This window comes from Pristiophorus japonicus, chromosome 3, assembly GCF_044704955.1.
Source record: "Pristiophorus japonicus isolate sPriJap1 chromosome 3, sPriJap1.hap1, whole genome shotgun sequence".
Taxonomy (NCBI): Eukaryota; Metazoa; Chordata; class Chondrichthyes; family Pristiophoridae; genus Pristiophorus; species Pristiophorus japonicus.
Window position 1 is genome coordinate 74,059,605 of NC_091979.1, and position 18,473 is coordinate 74,078,077.

Here is an 18,473-nt window from a genome sequence, read left to right on the forward strand (position 1 = left end):
TTAATGTACAATGTAAACAGCTGGGGCCCCAGCACAGAACCTTGCGGTACCCCACTAGTCACTGCCTGCCATTCTGAAAAGTCCCCATTTACTCCTACTCTTTGCTTCCTGTCTGACAACCAGTTCTCAATCCATGTCAGCACACTACCCCCAATCCCATGTGCTTTAACTTTGCACATTAATCTCTTGTGTGGGACCTTGTCGAAAGCCTTCTGAAAGTCCAAATATACCACATCAACTGGTTCTCCCTTGTCCACTCTACTGGAAACATCCTCAAAAAATTCCAGAAGATTTGTCAAGCATGATTTCCCTTTCACAAATCCATGCTGACTTGGACCTATCATGTCACCTCTTTCCAAATGCACTGCTATAACATCCTTAATAATTGATTCCATCATTTTACCCACTACCGATGTTCAGGCTGTAATTCCCTGTTTTCTCTCTCCCTCCTTTTTTAAAAAGTGGGGTTACATTGGCTACCCTCCACTCCATAGGAACTGATCCAGAATCAATGGAATATTGGAAAATGACTGTCAATGCATCCGCTATTTCCAAGGCCACCTCCTTCAGTACTCTGGGATGCAGTCCATCAGGCCCTGGGGATTTATCGGCCTTCAATCCCATCAATTTCCCCAACACAATTTCCCGACTAATAAGGATTTCCCTCAGTCCCTCCTCCTTAATAGACCCTCTGACCCCTTTTATATCCGTAAGGTTGTTTGTGTCCTCCTTAGTGAATACCGAACCAAAGTACTTGTTCAATTGGTCCGCCATTTCTTTGTTCCCAGTTATGACTTCCCCTGATTCTGACTGCAGGGGTCCTATGTTTGTCTTTACTAACCTTTTTCTCTTTACATATCTATAGAAACTTTTGCAATCCGTCTTAATGTTCCCTGCAAGCTTCTTCTCGTACTCCATTTTCCCTGCCCTAATCAAACCCTTTGTCCTCCTCTGCTGAGTTCTAAATTTCTCCCAGTCCCCGGCTTCGCTGCTATTTCTGGCCAATTTGTATACCACTTCCTTGGCTTTAATACTATCCCTGATTTCCCTTGATAGCCACGGTTGAGCCACCTTCCCTTTTTTATTTTTACGCCAGACAGGAATGTACAATTTTTGTAGTTCATCCATGCGGTCTCTAAATGTCTGCCATTGCCCATCCACAGTCAACCCCTTAAGTATCATTCGCCAATCTATCCTAGCCAATTCACGCCTCATACCTTCAAAGTTAGCCTTCTTTAAGTTCTGGACCATGGTCTCTGAATTAACTGTTTCATTCTCCATCCTAATACAGAATTCCACCATATTATGGTCACTCTTCCCCAAAGAGATTGCTAATTAATCCTCTCTCATTACACAACACCCAGTCTAAGATGGCCTCCCCCCTAGTTAGTTCCTCGACATATTGGTCTGGAAAACCATCCCTTATGCACTCCAGGAAATCCTCCTCCACCGTATTGCTTCCAGTTTGGTTAGCCCAATCGATGTGCATATTAAAGTCACCCATTATAACTGCTGCACCTTTATTGCATGCACCCCTAATTTCCTGTTTGATGCCCTCCCCAACATCACTACTACTGTTTGGAGGTCTGTACACAACTCCCACTAACATTTTTTGCCCTTTGGTGTTCTGCAGCTCTACCCATATAGATTCCACATCATCCAAGCTAATGCCCTTCCTAACTATTGCATTAATCTCCTCCTTAACCAGCAATGCTACCCCACCTCCTTTTCCTTTTATTTTATCCTTCCTGAATGTTGAATACCCCTGGTTGTTGAGTTCCCAGCACTGATCATCCTGGAGCCACGTCTCTGTAATCCCAATCACATCATATTTGTTAACATCTATTTGCACAGTTAATTCATCCACCTTATTACGGATACTCCTTGTATTAAGACACACGCCTTCAGGCTTGTTTTTTTAACACCCTCTGTCCTTTTAGAATTTTGCTGTACAGTGGCCCTTTTTGTTCTTTGCCTTGGGTGTCTCTGCCCTCCACTTTTCCTCATCTCCTTTCTGTCTTTTGCTTTTGTCTCCTTTTTGTTTCCCTCTGTCTCCCTGAATTGGTTCCCATCCCCCTGCCATATTAGTTTAACTCCTCCCCAACAGCACTGGCAAACACTCCCCCTAGGACATTGGTTCCGGTCCTGCCCAGGTGCAGACTGTCCGGTTTGTACTGGTCCCACCTCCCCCAGAACCGGTTCCAATGCCCCAGGAATTTGAATCCTTCCCTGCTGCACCACTGCTCAAGCCACGTATTCATCTGCGCTATCCTGCGATTCCTACTCTGACTGGCACGTGGCACTGGTAGCAATCCCGAGATTACTACTTTTGAGGTCCTACTTTTTAATTTAGCTCCTAGCTCCTTAAATTCGTTTTGTAGGACCTCATCCCTTTTTTTACCTATGTCGTTGGTACCAATGTGCAACACGACAACTGGCTGATTTCCCTCCCTTTTTAGAATGTCCTGCACCCGCTCCGAGACATCCTTGACCCTTGCACCAGGGAGGCAACATACCATCCTGGAGTCTTGGTTGCGGCCGCAGAAACACCTATCTATTCACCTTACAATTGAATCCCTTATCACTATCGCTCTCCCACTCTTTTTCCTGCCCTCCTGTGCAACAGAGCCAGTCACGGTGCCATGAACGTGGCTGCTGCTGCCCTCCCCTGATGAGTCATCCCCCCCAACAGTACCTAAAGCAGTGTATCTGTTTTGCAGGGGGATGACCACAGGGGATCCCTGCACTACCTTCCTTGCACTGCTCTTCCTGCTGGTCTTCATTCCCTATCTGGCTGTGGACCCTTTCCCTGCGGTACGACCAACTCGCTACACGTGCTACTCACGTCATTCTCAGCATCGTGGATGCTCCAGAGTGAATCCACCCTCAGCTCCAACTCCGCAACGCGGTCCGCCAGGAGCTGGAGGCGGATACACTTCCCGCACACGTAGTCGTCAGGAACACTGGTGTCGTCCCTGAGTTCCCACATGGTACAGGAGGAGCATAACACCCGACCGAGCTGTCCTGCCATGACTTAACCCTTAGATAAGCAACAACAATGCGAAAGTTTACTCACTGTTAAAGAAGAGAAAAAAGAAAAACTACTCACCAATCACCAGCCAATCACTTACCCCCTTGGCTGTGACGTCACCTTTTGATTTCTTTCTACTTATTTTTGCCTTCTCTCCCCGCTGCAGCTGCACCAGCTCGCCTCTCGCTGCCGCTGAGCCTTTTATTGGCCTCACCAACCACGAACTCCCGCCTCTCGGACTGCCGCCGCCTCTCGCTGCCGCTGAGCCTTTTATAGGCCTCACCAACCACGGACATTCTATGTATGTCCAGATGATCTGTGACCATAGGAATAGAGTCATGCATGTAAATGCTCATTTTAATACCAGCAACCATGCTTTCTTCAGCTGCACCAGTCAATGGTACCAGTATTATTTATAGGGCTAAGAGGACTCCAGAAATTACTTTTCGGAGACTAAGGATATGTCCTGATGCCACTGCATCACCTATAGATGAGTAGAGGTATAATGCAACCTATGCTTCACCAGGGTCACAATGGACAGACCATTGGTTACTTGGGACAGGTTGGAGGAGTGGTACTATATAGCCTGACCAAAGCTTCTAAATTTATTGTAGTGTGCTGTACGCTGCACAGTTTTTCTCTGCAAAGAGGCTCAAGACTGGAACAGTTAAGGAAAGAAATGCAACCATAAACAAAAGAAGGTGAGGCCAACAAGGAAACAAAGAAATTGACTGAACAACAAATCATTCCATCTACCAGAGTCTCAGACTGGGTCTAATTGATCAAATCTGTAATTAAATGCCTTGTACCATCAATACACAACAGTAATCTCCAAATGTGTCCTTATTCAAAAAAACATCATCTCCATTGGGGCCACTTGTATATAAATACCAATGAAAGCAACTTAATTTCTCCCCAACAATTTGTATCTTCCTCATACCAAAGAAAATGTTGGACACATTCCAATGTCAGCCAAGCCAGCCTCTATAATCGCTTACAGTGTACAGTGCAGGTGCATTTGATACGTTTTGCCTCGGTACTTGCAATTAGTGAAAGTATATAGTCTGAGTCTTCTACTTCCAAATCATGTGCTCATAGTTTCCTCCCCCCACCCCTTCCCCACACTCCCCAGTGGCAGAAGGAAGTGGATGGTTTCTGGATGTTAGCGTTTACCTTTAGTGATGAAGAAGGCTCAGTACCTTTTGTGCTGGATCAGACGATGTTGTTTCAGCTGCAGGCATCACAGCATGTGAGGTAATAGATGGCTGGGTCTATGGCCCCAAGTTTCCACATGATTTGCTCCTGATTTTTAGGAGCAACTGGTGTAGAACGGAGTATCTTAGAAATCGGAATTCTCGACATTTAGTTTGCTCCAGTTCTAGTCAGTTGGAACAGTTTCACTTTGGAACAGAATTTTTATTTCAAAAGTGGGCGTGTCCGGCCACTTACGCCTGATTTCAAAGTTTCGTCAGTGAAAACTTACTCCAAACTAATGGAGTAAGTGAAGATTTTTGTACGCTCGAAAAAACCTTGTCTACACTTTCGAAAATCAGGCGTAGGTTAAAAATTAGGCGTAGAGAATGAGGTGGGGGGGGGCGGAGGGGGGGGAGGGAAGTCATTAAATTGTACAATCAATCCTTAGTTATACTTATACAAATATTATACAAATAAATCCAACCTGAATAAAAATTTATAAGCAAAGAAAAGATTAAATAAACCATGTTCCTACCTGTGTGAAAGTGCTTCAGGCAGGCCTTTCATGTTGGAGACAAGCAGGGGTGTGGCGTCAGTGTCTCGATGGCAGCGGCAGAAAGCTTCGAGCTGAGCTGCAGTGCTTGAGGCAGGCCTTCATTCTCTTCGTGGCTGGCCGCGAAGAAGCAGCACCGGACGGACCCGAGGCCATTCGGCCATGAGATATCAGCGGCGTCAGTGGCTGGCCGGCAGCCGAAGAATCAGCGGACCGATGTGAGGCCATTCGGCCATGAGATAGCAGCGGCGTCAGTGGCTGGCCGGCAGGTGAAGAATCAACGCAGGACACACGCAGCTCATTAAGATTCTTGAGGCCATTTGGCCACGCTTTAGGGGCGGCGTCAGTGGCTGGCCGGCAGCCAAAGAATCAGCAGCGGACGGACGTGAGGCCATTCGGCCATAGGATATCAGCGGTGTCAGTGGCTGGCCGGCAGCCGAAGATAAAGTAGCAGCCTTCGAGCTGTGAGGGGGACTGAGGCCATTTGGACAGGGAGAGGCAGCCACATCAACAGTTTTATATTTAAATTTGCAGAATGGGTGCTGCATTGTCAACACCACGTATTATTGCAAAGTTGAATTGGCACTCTTATTTCTCCAAACACACAGTCCTTAATTTGCATGCACCAATGCAGCACCGGTTCTGCAAGTTTAGCAGTGAAAAGCTGAACTCACTGATTTCAGCAGGTGATTTATTCAGCAGTGCTGCTAAAAGCACTCCCTCACACACAGAAATATCAAAAAAAATTAAATTACAAGCCTTTGCAGGGGTCCAAGAAACAAATCTTCACTTTTTCTGCAGTATTTTTAAAAATGGCCGAGTGCCAATATTTGTGTGAGACTGCGCGTGCGCGCATGGTCCAACGCGCACGCGCAGAGTTGCCGGCACCACGAAGGCTAATTTAAATTGTACCCGCCCCCTGCTACTTAGAAAATCGGCGCGAGTGTTAGGCTCCGCCTCCTGCTGCGAAGAGCTCGAGAATATCGGACTCTTTTTTAGGCGCAGTTTTCGGCGCGAAAAACAGGCGCCCAGCTCGGAGGTGCACCGTTTTCGCCGCGGGACGAAACTTGGGGCCTATATGTTTAGGGACAACATTGTAGTCATTTGAATACAGTAGCATGAATATTTAGGTGTAGTGTTGCCCTGAGTGATATCTCATGCATCCATCCAATTTCCTGTTGTTTTCCTGTTGCGGGACATTACCTCATACAGCTACCTATCTGTGTGAGCAGAGACCATGAGGTTTTGAAGTCTTGGGCTTCTATAATGGTTATCTCAAGCAGATTCCCAACATGGCGAATGCAGACAAGACGATAGCTGTAGATTGGTGCCCACGTCTATACTGCTCCAATCGTAGCATTTGTCACTGTAGCTGTGCTTGTGCTAACAACCTTGCTCAACGGATGCTCTGCTGCAGAGTCTGCAGCTCGGATGGTGGAAAAACATTCTAGAAATGTATTGAAAACCAATGAACATCTGAAAGAGAAAGATAGATAACTGCTTTACATTGGACAGCTCATGTTAGGGTCCAACCTGAAAGATCATCTATCTTTCTCTTTGAATTACTGACTGACCTGCAGTATATTTTGAATGAGCCTCCTTTGTTGGAAAATCATACTTGGTTATAAGAGTCAATGGAAAAGAATATCCAACTGGTGATTCGCTATCGCCCCTTTGCTCTATCACCAAAGTCAAATTAGATCCCCACAGGTCTGTCTCAATCATGGAAGGTTCACAGTGAAATAAACATTTTCTTTAGATCAAAAGAACCATCTGATAATTAAATTAACAAACCAATCTGGTCTAAAGTTCAGTAAGTAAACAATACAGACTTTGTTACACTATTATTAAAGGGAATTGGTTAGATAATTGTGTTTATGCAACCATATGGATGTATTAGTGGTGAGGTGCAGTTGCAGTGTTTATTAGTATTAAATAGTTAATTGTATTGTAAAAAATTTCACATAAAGATAAATACTCAGTGAGGGTTGTAGGAATACAACACTGATGAGAACACTGTTCATTCAACAGGTGATCCTCACTCACAAATAAATTATATATTCCAGTTTTCTGTTAAATATCCTCTATTTTCTCACTGGCGTAGCAAAGTGACAAAAGGCCTGTCTATTTAAATTATATATGAATGCAGATTGATCATGATTTCTTCTGAACAGAACAGAAATTCAGCCGTATTTTGATTGTCAACAGTACAGAAACTTTGCACATTTTTCTTGGGCTCGTTTATTTGCACAAGGAAAATGCTTTGATTGGGTCCCCTTGATCACATGACCTGATCCCTTGGAGGATAAGACATACCCAGCAGTTTACCTGGAATGTGTAATTAGAACTGCCCTGCCTACGTAATCAGTGATTTTGCAAAGTGTAATTCAAGCCATTCTGACTGCCGACTCCAGACAGGAGGGAGCTCACTCTCACAGTTTAGGACCTCCCACCCCACCCAGCCCAAGTTCCTGCCCCATGCCCCAGCCCAAATTTCTGCCCATCCTAACCCAAGTTCCTGCCTCATCCCAGCCCAAGTTCCTGCCCCATCCCAGCCCAAGTTCCTGCCCCATCCCAGCCCAAGTTCCTGACTTTACCACCCCCCCCCCCACCCCCCGCCCATAGATGGGACATTGTATATGGGTCATGGATTGTTAACAGGTTTACTGGGTATGAAGTGAATAGTGACAATGTCGTGACTTCCAGATTTCATCCACTCCAATGAAGACACTTGTCAGACACGCACTGAGCTTTCCGAGAAATCCACCAGGGGAGGAGAAGGAGAATGTGGTGAGGGTGTAAATGGTGTATGGTTGGAAGAATGTGATCCTTCTTCCCTGAATTCACTCTCTTTCCCCTCCAATCCCTTCTCCCCTGTACCCTCTCTCTCCCCCAGTCTCTCTCTCTCTCTCCCCCAGTCACTCTCCCTCTCCCCAGTCTCTCACTCTCCCCCCAGTCTATCTGTTTCTCCCCCCAGTCTCTCTCTCTCTCTCTCTCTCCCCAGTCTCTCTCTCTCTCTTTCCCCAGTCTCTCACCACCCCCAGTTTCTTTCCATCTCTCCCCAGTCTCTCTCTCTCCCCCCAGTCTCTCTCTCACTCTCCCCAGACTTGCTCACTCTCCCCCAGTCTCTCTCTCTCTCTCTCTCGCTCTCTCTCTCTCTCTCTCTCTCTCCCTAGTCTCTCTCTCTCTTTCACCAGTCTCTCACCACCCCCAGTTTCTTTCCATCTCTCCCCAGTCTCTCTCTCTCTCCCCCCAGTCTCTCCCTCTCTCTCCCCAATCTCTCACTACCTCCGATTTTTTCTCTCCCACACCACAGAAGGCCGCGAAAATGTTTGTGCAGATAATCACAGCGATAATTTAGGCAAAAGACCTGAAGTAATCCAAAAGCCCAAGAAGCAGCTCCAGTGGCAATGAGCACCACGCGATTCGTGGTTCGGCCCCACTTCCAGCTTCCTCGTATGTGGCACTGTGCATGTGGGACCGGATCGAGTGAGCATGCGCAAAAAAGGGTGGATTCCAATACGCGCATGCACAGAAGGAAACAAAAAAGTTGTTGCAAATAATCACTCCGTTTTTTCTCTCATTTACTACAATAGACCACGATTGTGGAGCCAAATTCTTTCTTGTAATCCAGACGATGTTTTTCCATTATTCATGATCTTTAAACCTTCCATTTTGTGGCATGGCTGTTTTTTATGGGTCAGTGAAGTACAAAACTCATAATCAGTCTCAGAAATCATTCATTCCATTTCTCTCTGCATTTGAAATTGCTGAAATCCAATAAGTCAGGCTGCAGATAGGAGTATTTAGAGCATACAGAATTACTTAATTAAATAGCTCTCAACGTCATTACAGGTTAGCCATGTGTTTCAGCAAAAATTGAATTTTTCTGAAGCAAAATGATTTGAGATTTAATGGATCACGGGTAGAGAGTTAAGGCTTTAACTAGTAACTGCCCATTGTTGTTTTACATATGTAATAGATTCTAAATAGAATGTATAGCCAGGGTGTACAAACCTTCACCATATATAGGTTGATACCTTCTTATGATCACAGTTCACAATATTTGTCAGATCACTGAATAGTATTTCAACTCTAGTTAATTTTACTCCACAGTTTGACTATCACTTTCTGTACCCATATCGTTAGCTATATGTGGTCTTTTGTATACTTTCCTATATTCTGCTAGAAAATAAAATGGTATTCATATAATATTAATCATCGAGTACCCAATACCTCCAGCTCCTACATTGCTGTCCTCTTTATTACTCTATCACCTACATAACATCACAACATAATATTTAATGCTGTAGTAATATGGCTGCGACCAGTCTCTGACTGGTATCTGTGGCAGACCGGTGTCAAGCTGCCAGCTGTGGATCACTGTGGGATGCATTAAGTTGAGTCACAAAAGTCCTCTGTGTGTGGTTCCTTGGGTGCATATTGCAAAGTTTTGGTCCCCGATCAGCAAATTTTGAATGTTAGGAAAGCACTAATACAAGCGACCACCCTTTCCTAACATTAAAAACATGAAAAAGTACATTTATAAGTGCTGCTCTGACAAAGGGTCGACACCCAAAATATTAACTTGTCCTTCCTCTTTTGATGATGACGAATCTGTTATGTATTTGCAGAATGTTCTTTTGTTGTTTGATGTGTTTTGATCCTCTGGGCTTGTATGTTACACTACCAAATATTGCTTAGTGGTTTGTTTTTCCATCAAGTATTTATTTAAAGTTGTTTATTGTCTACATTAAATGTAGGTTTATTGCAGTTTATCGTTTGTCATCTAGGAAATGTCATCACATAAAAACAACTTATATTATAATATAAAACATTATTATATAGAAACAAATAAAAAGATTTGTTTTGGAGTATTATTTATTATATCGATTTTCTCCATTTTTAAAATGATTTTCATTACCTTTTTCCCCACTGAGCTAAATATTACTCCCCAACTTAAAAGATAGCCTGGCAACTTTCTACCTATCTGCCCACGTTACTTTGTAATGCACTGCGAGGACATGTGTAAATATGAATTGCAGTGAGTAACTATTGAGTGCTTATAGCTCAGAGGTTCTGAGTTCATCATCCCACCATGAAGAATGATAAAATTGAATTCAATAAATCTGGCACTTTGTGGGCTGGTTTCAGAAAATGGTTATGAAAGCTGCTGTTTTTGGTTCGTTAATGTCCTTTGGGAAAGGGAGTCTGCCATCCCTATCTAGTCTGGCCTACATGTGACTTCAACCACACACTATATAGATGACTCTTAATGCCCTTAGGGTAACTAGGAATGGGCAATACATACTGAATGAATAAAAAACGACATTGGAACTCATCAGAGAGAAATTGATTGGGTACACCAGTGTCTTAGCACGCCATGATATCTTATGTTCATTCTGGAATGCTGTAAAAATAAACAGATTGTACTATAAAACAGACGGGCAACTGGGTTCAATTGTACCTTATATCAAAACTATTCACTTCCATAAAAACTGTTTAATAATGCACAAGAGGCAAAATTGCAACAGAAATCAGTCTGATTGGTGGTGTGTACCATTCACTTAGATATTACATTAAGGTTATTATCTTACATTCTGTTTCATTATTTTCCTCAGAAGCAATGTATAAAACATATTTAAGGATTAAATATTTCACTTTGTATTTAAACCTTCCCACGATTATAAGCTTCTGTTAGCTGCAAATTGCTTTGGAGCCTCTACACACGATGGGTTGATTGCTTTTATTGATTGTCTTATTTTGATGAAAATGCCTTGGTTGCAGAGGAACTGATACATTCCCATGTTACTCACTGGTGGTCCCCGAATGGAGAACGACTGGCATTTCTGATGATCAATGACACGCTGGTACCTAATATGGCAATCCCCCGTTTTACTGGTAATCTGTACCCAAAAGGAAAGCAGTACCCATATCCTAAGGTAAGAAACAGAAACTCTAATCTTAAAAATAGTTATTGAGCAATGCATAAGTATGTAGTCAGAGTTGTTGCAGTATGTGGTGTAATCGATTCAATCCAGTGTGATCCTGACTACAGCACGACTATGACATTTTTTTATTTGTGAATTCTGAGAAGTGGTAGAAAAAAGAATGGATGCCTTCTGTCATGTTTTTAACTATTCTCTACATTCTGCAATTGTATTGAAGGAACAGAAGTAAACTGAGTATGCATTGAAAATGTACCTTGCCCTTTGAGTCTGTTTACACAGGATTTAAGCTATCTGCGTCTAGCAGAGGCAGCACCTATCTGTGAGTCTGACCAGCAGCTGGAGTGAGGTAGGTTAGGGAGTCTTCAAATATTCTCTCACTAAGCTACCTCCAAAAGAAAGTAAATATTCCCATCATGTCCTTGTGAAATATACTTTGTAGGACACTCAGTCACTAATTGTAAATTACAATGGGCTGCTCGACATGCTGTTATGGAGAACCTGTCTTGTACATTATTGAATGCTGCGTTCCCTATCACACGGGCCATTGTATGAAAAGCGACAACCTGTTTATTTTGATACAGAAAGAAAACTGGACAGTGGCAGATGATCAATTTTCACTTACCTGTATTTTTAAAGCACCCTATGGAGGCTGCTTACAGCTGTCTTAACTCATCAAGGCATATAGACAGAAACAACCGTGAATCATCCTGTCAGAAATTAGACATAAAAAAAAATGGATAGGTGCATAACATTCAAGTTGCAATGATTGTTGTGGTTCAAATGTGTTTGATTTCTAATACATATTGACAAGAAAACCTGGAGGCTCCAATAGCAGTGTTAAAGAAGATGTGCGTAAGCAGCTTAGCTATGTGGCCACTGGAATTTTGCATTTCTCTACATAAAATGGTTCCCTGTTGCCAGTGAAAATGTTACCAGGAAGCACATGCTGAGTAGTCTGGATTCTGCCAGACATATCATGGTCTCCTTGTCCTGTGGTCATGTTTTTACTTGAAATAGTGCTGAAGATTAACATTTTGTATTCCACATAGGATCTTGTATACAGATATCAGATCCCCCTCTCATTCACCTCCTTGCAAAACCAGAGAGTCCCAGTTTTTCAAACTTTTACTCATAACTCAGTCATCTGATGCTGTGAATCAGCATCATGCCCTTCTCCTACTCACACTTCCAGCACTTAGATGTTTCCCTTGTTCCTCAATGACCAGAACGGAACATAGTGGGGGAGAAAAATTCAACATTGTTGTGCCTGCATTACTGGTGTAAAATGGGTGCAACAATAACACATTTAACAATGGATGGACCTCACCTGATTTGCGTGAGTATCCATTCCATTGCTAAATTCGGCAAGGCCACCTGAAATGAGGGTAGGCCCCATTTCAATATTGAAATGAGGTTCCTGTGCCCATTTCCGGACTCGTTCATAAAATTTCCTAAAGCTCCAACGACTTTTTCTACATAAGAACATAAGAAATAGGAGCAGGAATAGGTCACCTGGCCCCTCGAGCCTGCTTCACCATTTAATAAGATCATGGCTGATCTGATCATGGACTCAGCTCCACTTCCTTGCCCGCTCCCAAAAACCCTTTACTCCCTTATCGCTCAAAAATCTGTCTATCTCCATGTTAAATATATTCAATGACCCAACCTCCACTGTTCTCTGGGGCAGAGAATTCCATAGATTTACAATCCTCTGAGAGAAGAAATCGCCTCATCTCAGTTTTAAATGGGTGAACCCTTATTCTGAGACTATGGGCCCAATTTTGGCCATGATTTGCATCAATTTTTTTGGAGTAAGTTGTTTTTTCTGGCGTAAGTTTAAAAAATGCCATTTTCCCCCCAAAATTTGCTCCAGTGTAAGTCAGTTAGGTACAATTTTTTTTTGTTTTGTTTTTTTTTTCAAAAGGGGGTGTGCCCAGACACTTACACCAGTTTTGGCCAGTCATGCCACTTTGGCCAGCTAAAACTTACTCCAAATCAATTTAGGTCAGCGTATTGTGGCCAGCTCTTAAAAACATTGCAGGCAGTTAAGAATTCGGCGCAGGTTAGTACATTTAAAGCACCAAGACTTACAAAGCACTAAACAAACCACAAAACTAAGCATTTAATAACAAATAAAAAATACAAGGAAGCTGAGAGGACCTGCACCAAGACTTACAAAGCACTAAACAAACCACAAAAAGTAATAAGCAATCAATCAATAACAAATAAAAAATAGAGGTCTTACCTTTATGCCAGAATCAAGATTTTTTAAGTTCCCCCCCACCCCCACATCAAAACACTCCTTCTCCCCTCCGCCATCAAAATACTCTTTCTCCCCCCCCACCCCAAAACTCTCCTCCGCCCCCCCCCCCTCCCCCACCCACCCAATCAAAACTCTCCTCCGCCTCCTCCCCCCCACCCCACCCAATCAAACCTCTCCTCACTAAACAAAGCACAACCATCAACAAATAAAAAATAAAACTGAAGTCCTACCTCGGTCCAGGAAGTCAGCGGGCCGGCCGGCTGGTGCCGGAGGCCAGTCGGCCAGGGATAGTGTGCAGCAAACATCGGGGCATCCCTTCGGCCGGGGATAGGGGCTGTGAGCATTGGATCCTGCTCACAGCCCGCAGGACACGCTGGGAGGGCGAGGAGCATGTGTGCAGACTTCATTGCACATGCGCACAACTGCCGGCAGTGCTTTCTGCATTGGCCTGTTGCTCCGCCTCCCACTTCACTATTTACACCACGCTGGGACACCGGAGACTCGGCAGAGCAGGCAGGATGGGGCCATTTTTTTTGGGGGTCTTTTCCAGCGCGCAAAGTCGGCGCATTTCAGGTAAGTGCGACGAAAAAAGGTGTTGGGGAAAATTGAGCCCTATGTCCCCTAGTTTTAGTTTCCCCTATGAGTAGAAATATCCTCTGCATCCACCTTGTCGAGCCCCCTTATTATCTTATATGTTTCGATAAGATCACCTCTCATTCTTCAATGCATACAGGCCCAACCTACGCAACCCATCTTCATAAGTTAACCCTCTCATCTCCGGAATCTACCTAGTGAACCGTCTCTGAACATCCTCCAATGCAAGTATAACCTTCTTTAAATATGGAGACCAAAACTGTATGCAGTACTCTAGGTGTGGCCTCACCAATACCCTGTACAGTTGTACCAGGATTTCTCTGCTTTTATACTCTATCCCCCTTGCAATAAAGGCCAACATTCTATTTCACTTCCTGATTACGTGCTCTACTTGCATACTTACTTTTTGTGTTTCATGCACAAGGACCCCCAGATCCCTCTGTACTGCAGCACTTTGCAATTTTTCTCCATTTAAATTACAATTTGCTTTTCTATTTTTTCTGCCAAAGTGGATAACCTCACATTTCCCCACATTATACTCCATCTGCCAAATTTTTGCCCACTCACATAGCCTTTCTATATCCCTTTGCAGATTTTTTGTGTCCACCTCACAATTTGCTTTCCCTACTGCAGTCTTTACGGACCGCTGGAGATTGCGGAAGATTACTGCAGGTATTCTTTTTTTAACTTACCTTACAGTGGAGCCAAGAGGAACAGAAGTGACCCACATTATGACTGTGACCACTGATGGCCCGTGTTCAACAACTCTCCGCCTCACCTCCCGATCACCCTAATATTCAAGGTGTGGTCTGTGGTCTGACCAGAGTGCTTCATCATGATAGCCCCAAGACTTATCATCTATTGATTTGGCAACTTCACTGTGCATTCCATAGTATAAACATCCACGCATTCATTGGACCAATGGTATTGTAGAAGCACAAAATGTGGGTCCATAAATATGCTTTTGAATTAAATAAAGTGCTTTCAGGAAAGTAAATAGAGGAAGCTGAACCCACATGGTTTGACTATTGAGGAAATAGGCTTCCACACTACATTGACGAGTCAAGCATGACCAACAACTGAATTAAATGCAAAAGGGAGACAATGATAAGGAACATAAGTTTCTTCAAGCATCACTTGACTTGGATGGCCAATGGGCAAATGAACAGAAAAATAGAGGCGGAATCCAAAAATATTCCATCCTGCCTTGCCTATATGCTTACATTGTGATACAGGATCATCTCAGTTCCAAGGCGTTTCTACTGAGAGTCATCCATCACAGATCTTCCTTCCATGTGAGAAGCCAGCAGTGTAACTTTGACAAAGATACACCATGTAGCTTACACAATCAGCAGGGGATTCACGAGGGCAAGAATCACAACATACACATAGAAATATCACAAATATGGAAATAAATTGGTTGCGCTTCAGGCCAACTTTGTCCAGGGAGTTTCTTTGCAATGGTACAGAATATGCCTACAGCGTAACAAAGGGTGCACATCCATTGTTAAGGTAGTGAAAAGCACTATGCTGGTGATGTATTTTGGGCTAGAATAGCTGAGCATTTGTTAATAGTCTTTCTTGCTGTTTTCACATTTATATAGCAATATCCTCTTGGTCACAATGCTTTTGCCTTGATTTTGGGGTGGTCTGCCTCCTCTTTCTCCTCCTTAGTTAGGATTCTTTGTATGGGAAGCTTGTGAATATGCAGCACATCACAATGACCTTGGCGACCTTGGTTGGGCCGGACTACAAGATGACCCTGATATGTCAAAGCATCTGGGACGCTGCCTCAAAATGCATTATAATTATCCTAGTAGTTACATGGTAGCTATTTCTGCACTATATTTCTGTCTGTGCCTGGCACAAGGGTATTATTAGCTGGGACTGAAGAGAGTAGCCTTGGTGTCTGACGAGTCATCCTGGAAGTCTGCCTTTAGAAAAAATATGTGTGGCCATTACCTGAGAAACAGGCATTGACCTTCAGGATCTGCTATTGCTGATCACTGGCCAGTCACATTCATGTAGTGGAATTCTTTTCTGTTGTATAAGCCATGTCCCAAAGAACCTGGGGCTGAAATTGCCAACCGCCCGAAACGAGGCGCACCTATTGGTTTCGGTGTGTTCTGGCCGCCCCCAATACATGGGGCAGCCTAACCAGCGAAATCCAGCACGTCGGGAGATTTTTGGAGCGGGGCGGAAGTGGTCTCATCATGGGCGCGGAAGTAGGGGCGGGGCAGAGTGGCCGTCACTAGCGGGGCAGAAGTGGGGGTGGGGCTGGTGCGTCACAACATCGCTCCTCTTCAGTTAAAGGGGATGGGCGCTTTGAACTCTGCAGCCACTTTAGTAGCAAACACTGGGCCACCAGGGAGGGTTTTGGCCGGGCCAGCGACCTGGCATCTAAGCGGGGGTGCCAGACTGCCTGTTGGTAGCCCGGCAGAACACGTGGCCATAATTGTTGGACCAACTTGGTAATCAGCCGACAACAAAAAATAACATGGCGGCCGCGACAGTGCGTCCTCCCATTTAAGGGTGACCGTGCAGCCATGCCACAGAGAGTGTGCTGACAGCAAAAGCTGTCGGGGGCACCAATCGGCAGCGGGGCCTCTCCCGTGGGACAATACCGGGAAAGGGGCAATTTCCCAAGAGGCAATTTTGTGAAGAGGTCCCCGCCAGTCAGTGCGGGGTCGGCACGTGCACACTGCAGTGGAAAAATGGGCGGAGCAATCCCAGACACCGCTCCAAAACTGAGGAAGGGCAATATCCAAAATGGCGGCCCCTCCGCGAAGACTCGGCGGCATTCCGCGCCGCCCCGTGGCTGCCGCTTTCAAGTGGCCAGAGGCCTTATCGGAAGAGGTAATTTCGGCCCCCCCGTCTTTATAACGCGTCTTTAATGTGAAAATGTCCTCAGGCATTTCACAGATGAACTATGGAAAACAGGCGCAAAGCCAAGAAAGGAAAGATCAGACTAAAAACTAGGTCAAGAGAGAGATTTTAAGAAAGTTTTTAAAGGTTGAGCAAGGTGGAGAGACAAAGAGGTTCAGAGAAAGAATTTCAGAGAGTTAGAAGAACCCAGGTGGCTGAAGGCATTGCCACCACTGTTGAAGTAAAGTGATGCACAAAGGCTGGAGTCAGAGGAACATAAGAGCATAAGAATTAGGAGCAGGAGTAGGCCATTCGGGCCTCTTCCGCCATTCAATAAGATCATGGCTGATTTTCTACCTCAACTCCACTTTCCTGCACTATCCCCATATCCCTTGATTCCCTTAATATTCAAAAATCTATCGATCTCTGTCTTGAATATATTCAATGACTGAGTAGCAGCAGCCCACTGGGATAGAGAATTCCAAAGATTCATCATACTCTGAGTGAAGAAATTTTTCCTCATCTCAGTCCTAAATGGCCGACCACTTATTCTAAGACTGTGAACCCTGGTTCTAGACTTCCCAGCCAGGGGAAACATCCTCCCTGCATCTACCCTGTCAAGCACTGTAAGAATGTTATATATTTCAATGAGAGCACCTCTCATTCTTCTCAACTATAGAAAATATAGGTCTAGGCTACTCAATCTCTGCTCATAGGACAATACCCCCATCACAGGAATCAGTCTGGTGAACCTTTGTTGCACTCCCTCTGTGGCAAGTATATCCTTCCTTAGGTAAGGAGACCAAAACTGTACACAATATTCCAGGTGTGGTTTCACCAGGGCCCTATATAATTGCAGTAAGACATCTTTACTCTTATACTCAAATCCTCTTAATAAAGGCCAACATACCATTTGCTTTCTTAATTGCTTGCTGTACCTGCATGTTAACTTTCAGGGATTTGTGTACAAGGACACCCAGGTCCCTCTGAACACCAACATTTCCCAATCTTTCACCATTTAAAAACAGAGAAACAAGGATGAAAGTACTGACTGCTAGATTTTGTGGGATAATTGGACAGCTATGCTATACTGCTGTTGCTATTAAGTGGAAAAGGAGCTGTAAATGCTGGTCCTCTTGAACAATGCATGGATCACTTGGTTGATGCATCTAAAGGCAGCAAAATGGCTAATGTTGCAGATAATCCCTAAACTGACCTGAAAGGAAGAGAAGGTTTAACAGTTGAGGCAGGATGCAACCTCAACTGGCAGTAATGCCTGTGATTCAGGTTGTCTGCAGGTGTTCATACATCAAACAACACATCTCTGCAACCATCTCCCTGCTGATCCAGTGACTGCAGAAGCAGTTGCCTTCAGCTATTACCAGGTAAATGTGCCAGGGCCTGCAGATACAGTTGTGGCGTAATGGTTGGCACAGAATGTATCTCCCTGGCATGCATTTGTTCATTTTGCAGCATGTCAAGCATGAAAATCCATGGCTTGGACACTTTAAAAGCAAGCCCTGTCATTATTCAAAAATTGCCTTAAATAAAAATGTCCTTTTAACAGCTCCCTTCCCTACATGCAAGCGTTTAGCTAACCCTGAATGCCCATTTTGAATGCGAGAAATTAATGTTAACCAAAATTCAGAAAATCCAGGGCATCATGTATCACTATACACCAGTGGGAAAGACTGAAAGGCAAATTGTTCAGTGCACAATTGGAGCAGGTACTTAGCAACATGTTAGAGAAACTATTTTTAAGTTTCTGCTTGCATCACCAGTGCTGGTGGGACCATTCTCCTTCATTTAAAAAAAAAATCACCTTCTGTTTAGTACAATATAGCCTAGATTTTCCACATTCGGTTCTGTCATTTTTCAAGTGATACTTGAGTAGGCAAGGATGCATAATGCTGCATTCCTACCCATGAAAACATAGGGGGTGACTTTCAACAGCTGACTGCCAGTTTTCCACCTGAAAACGGGTGACCAGCAGTTGAAAGTCTGTCAGGGACCTCTGCACTC

The 18,473-nt window shown here is 44.1% G+C and overlaps 1 protein-coding gene across 1 annotated transcript in view; it reads left to right on the forward strand.

Annotated features, from left to right (window-relative positions):
- Positions 1 to 18,473, forward strand: part of LOC139253997 (inactive dipeptidyl peptidase 10-like) — a 963,662-nt gene that overhangs the window by 784,334 nt on the left and 160,855 nt on the right. Inside the window, exon 10 of the mRNA XM_070873609.1 lies at positions 10,566 to 10,720. Coding sequence (XP_070729710.1) covers positions 10,566 to 10,720 — 155 coding nt within the window. The remainder of the gene's footprint in view (positions 1 to 10,565; positions 10,721 to 18,473) is intronic.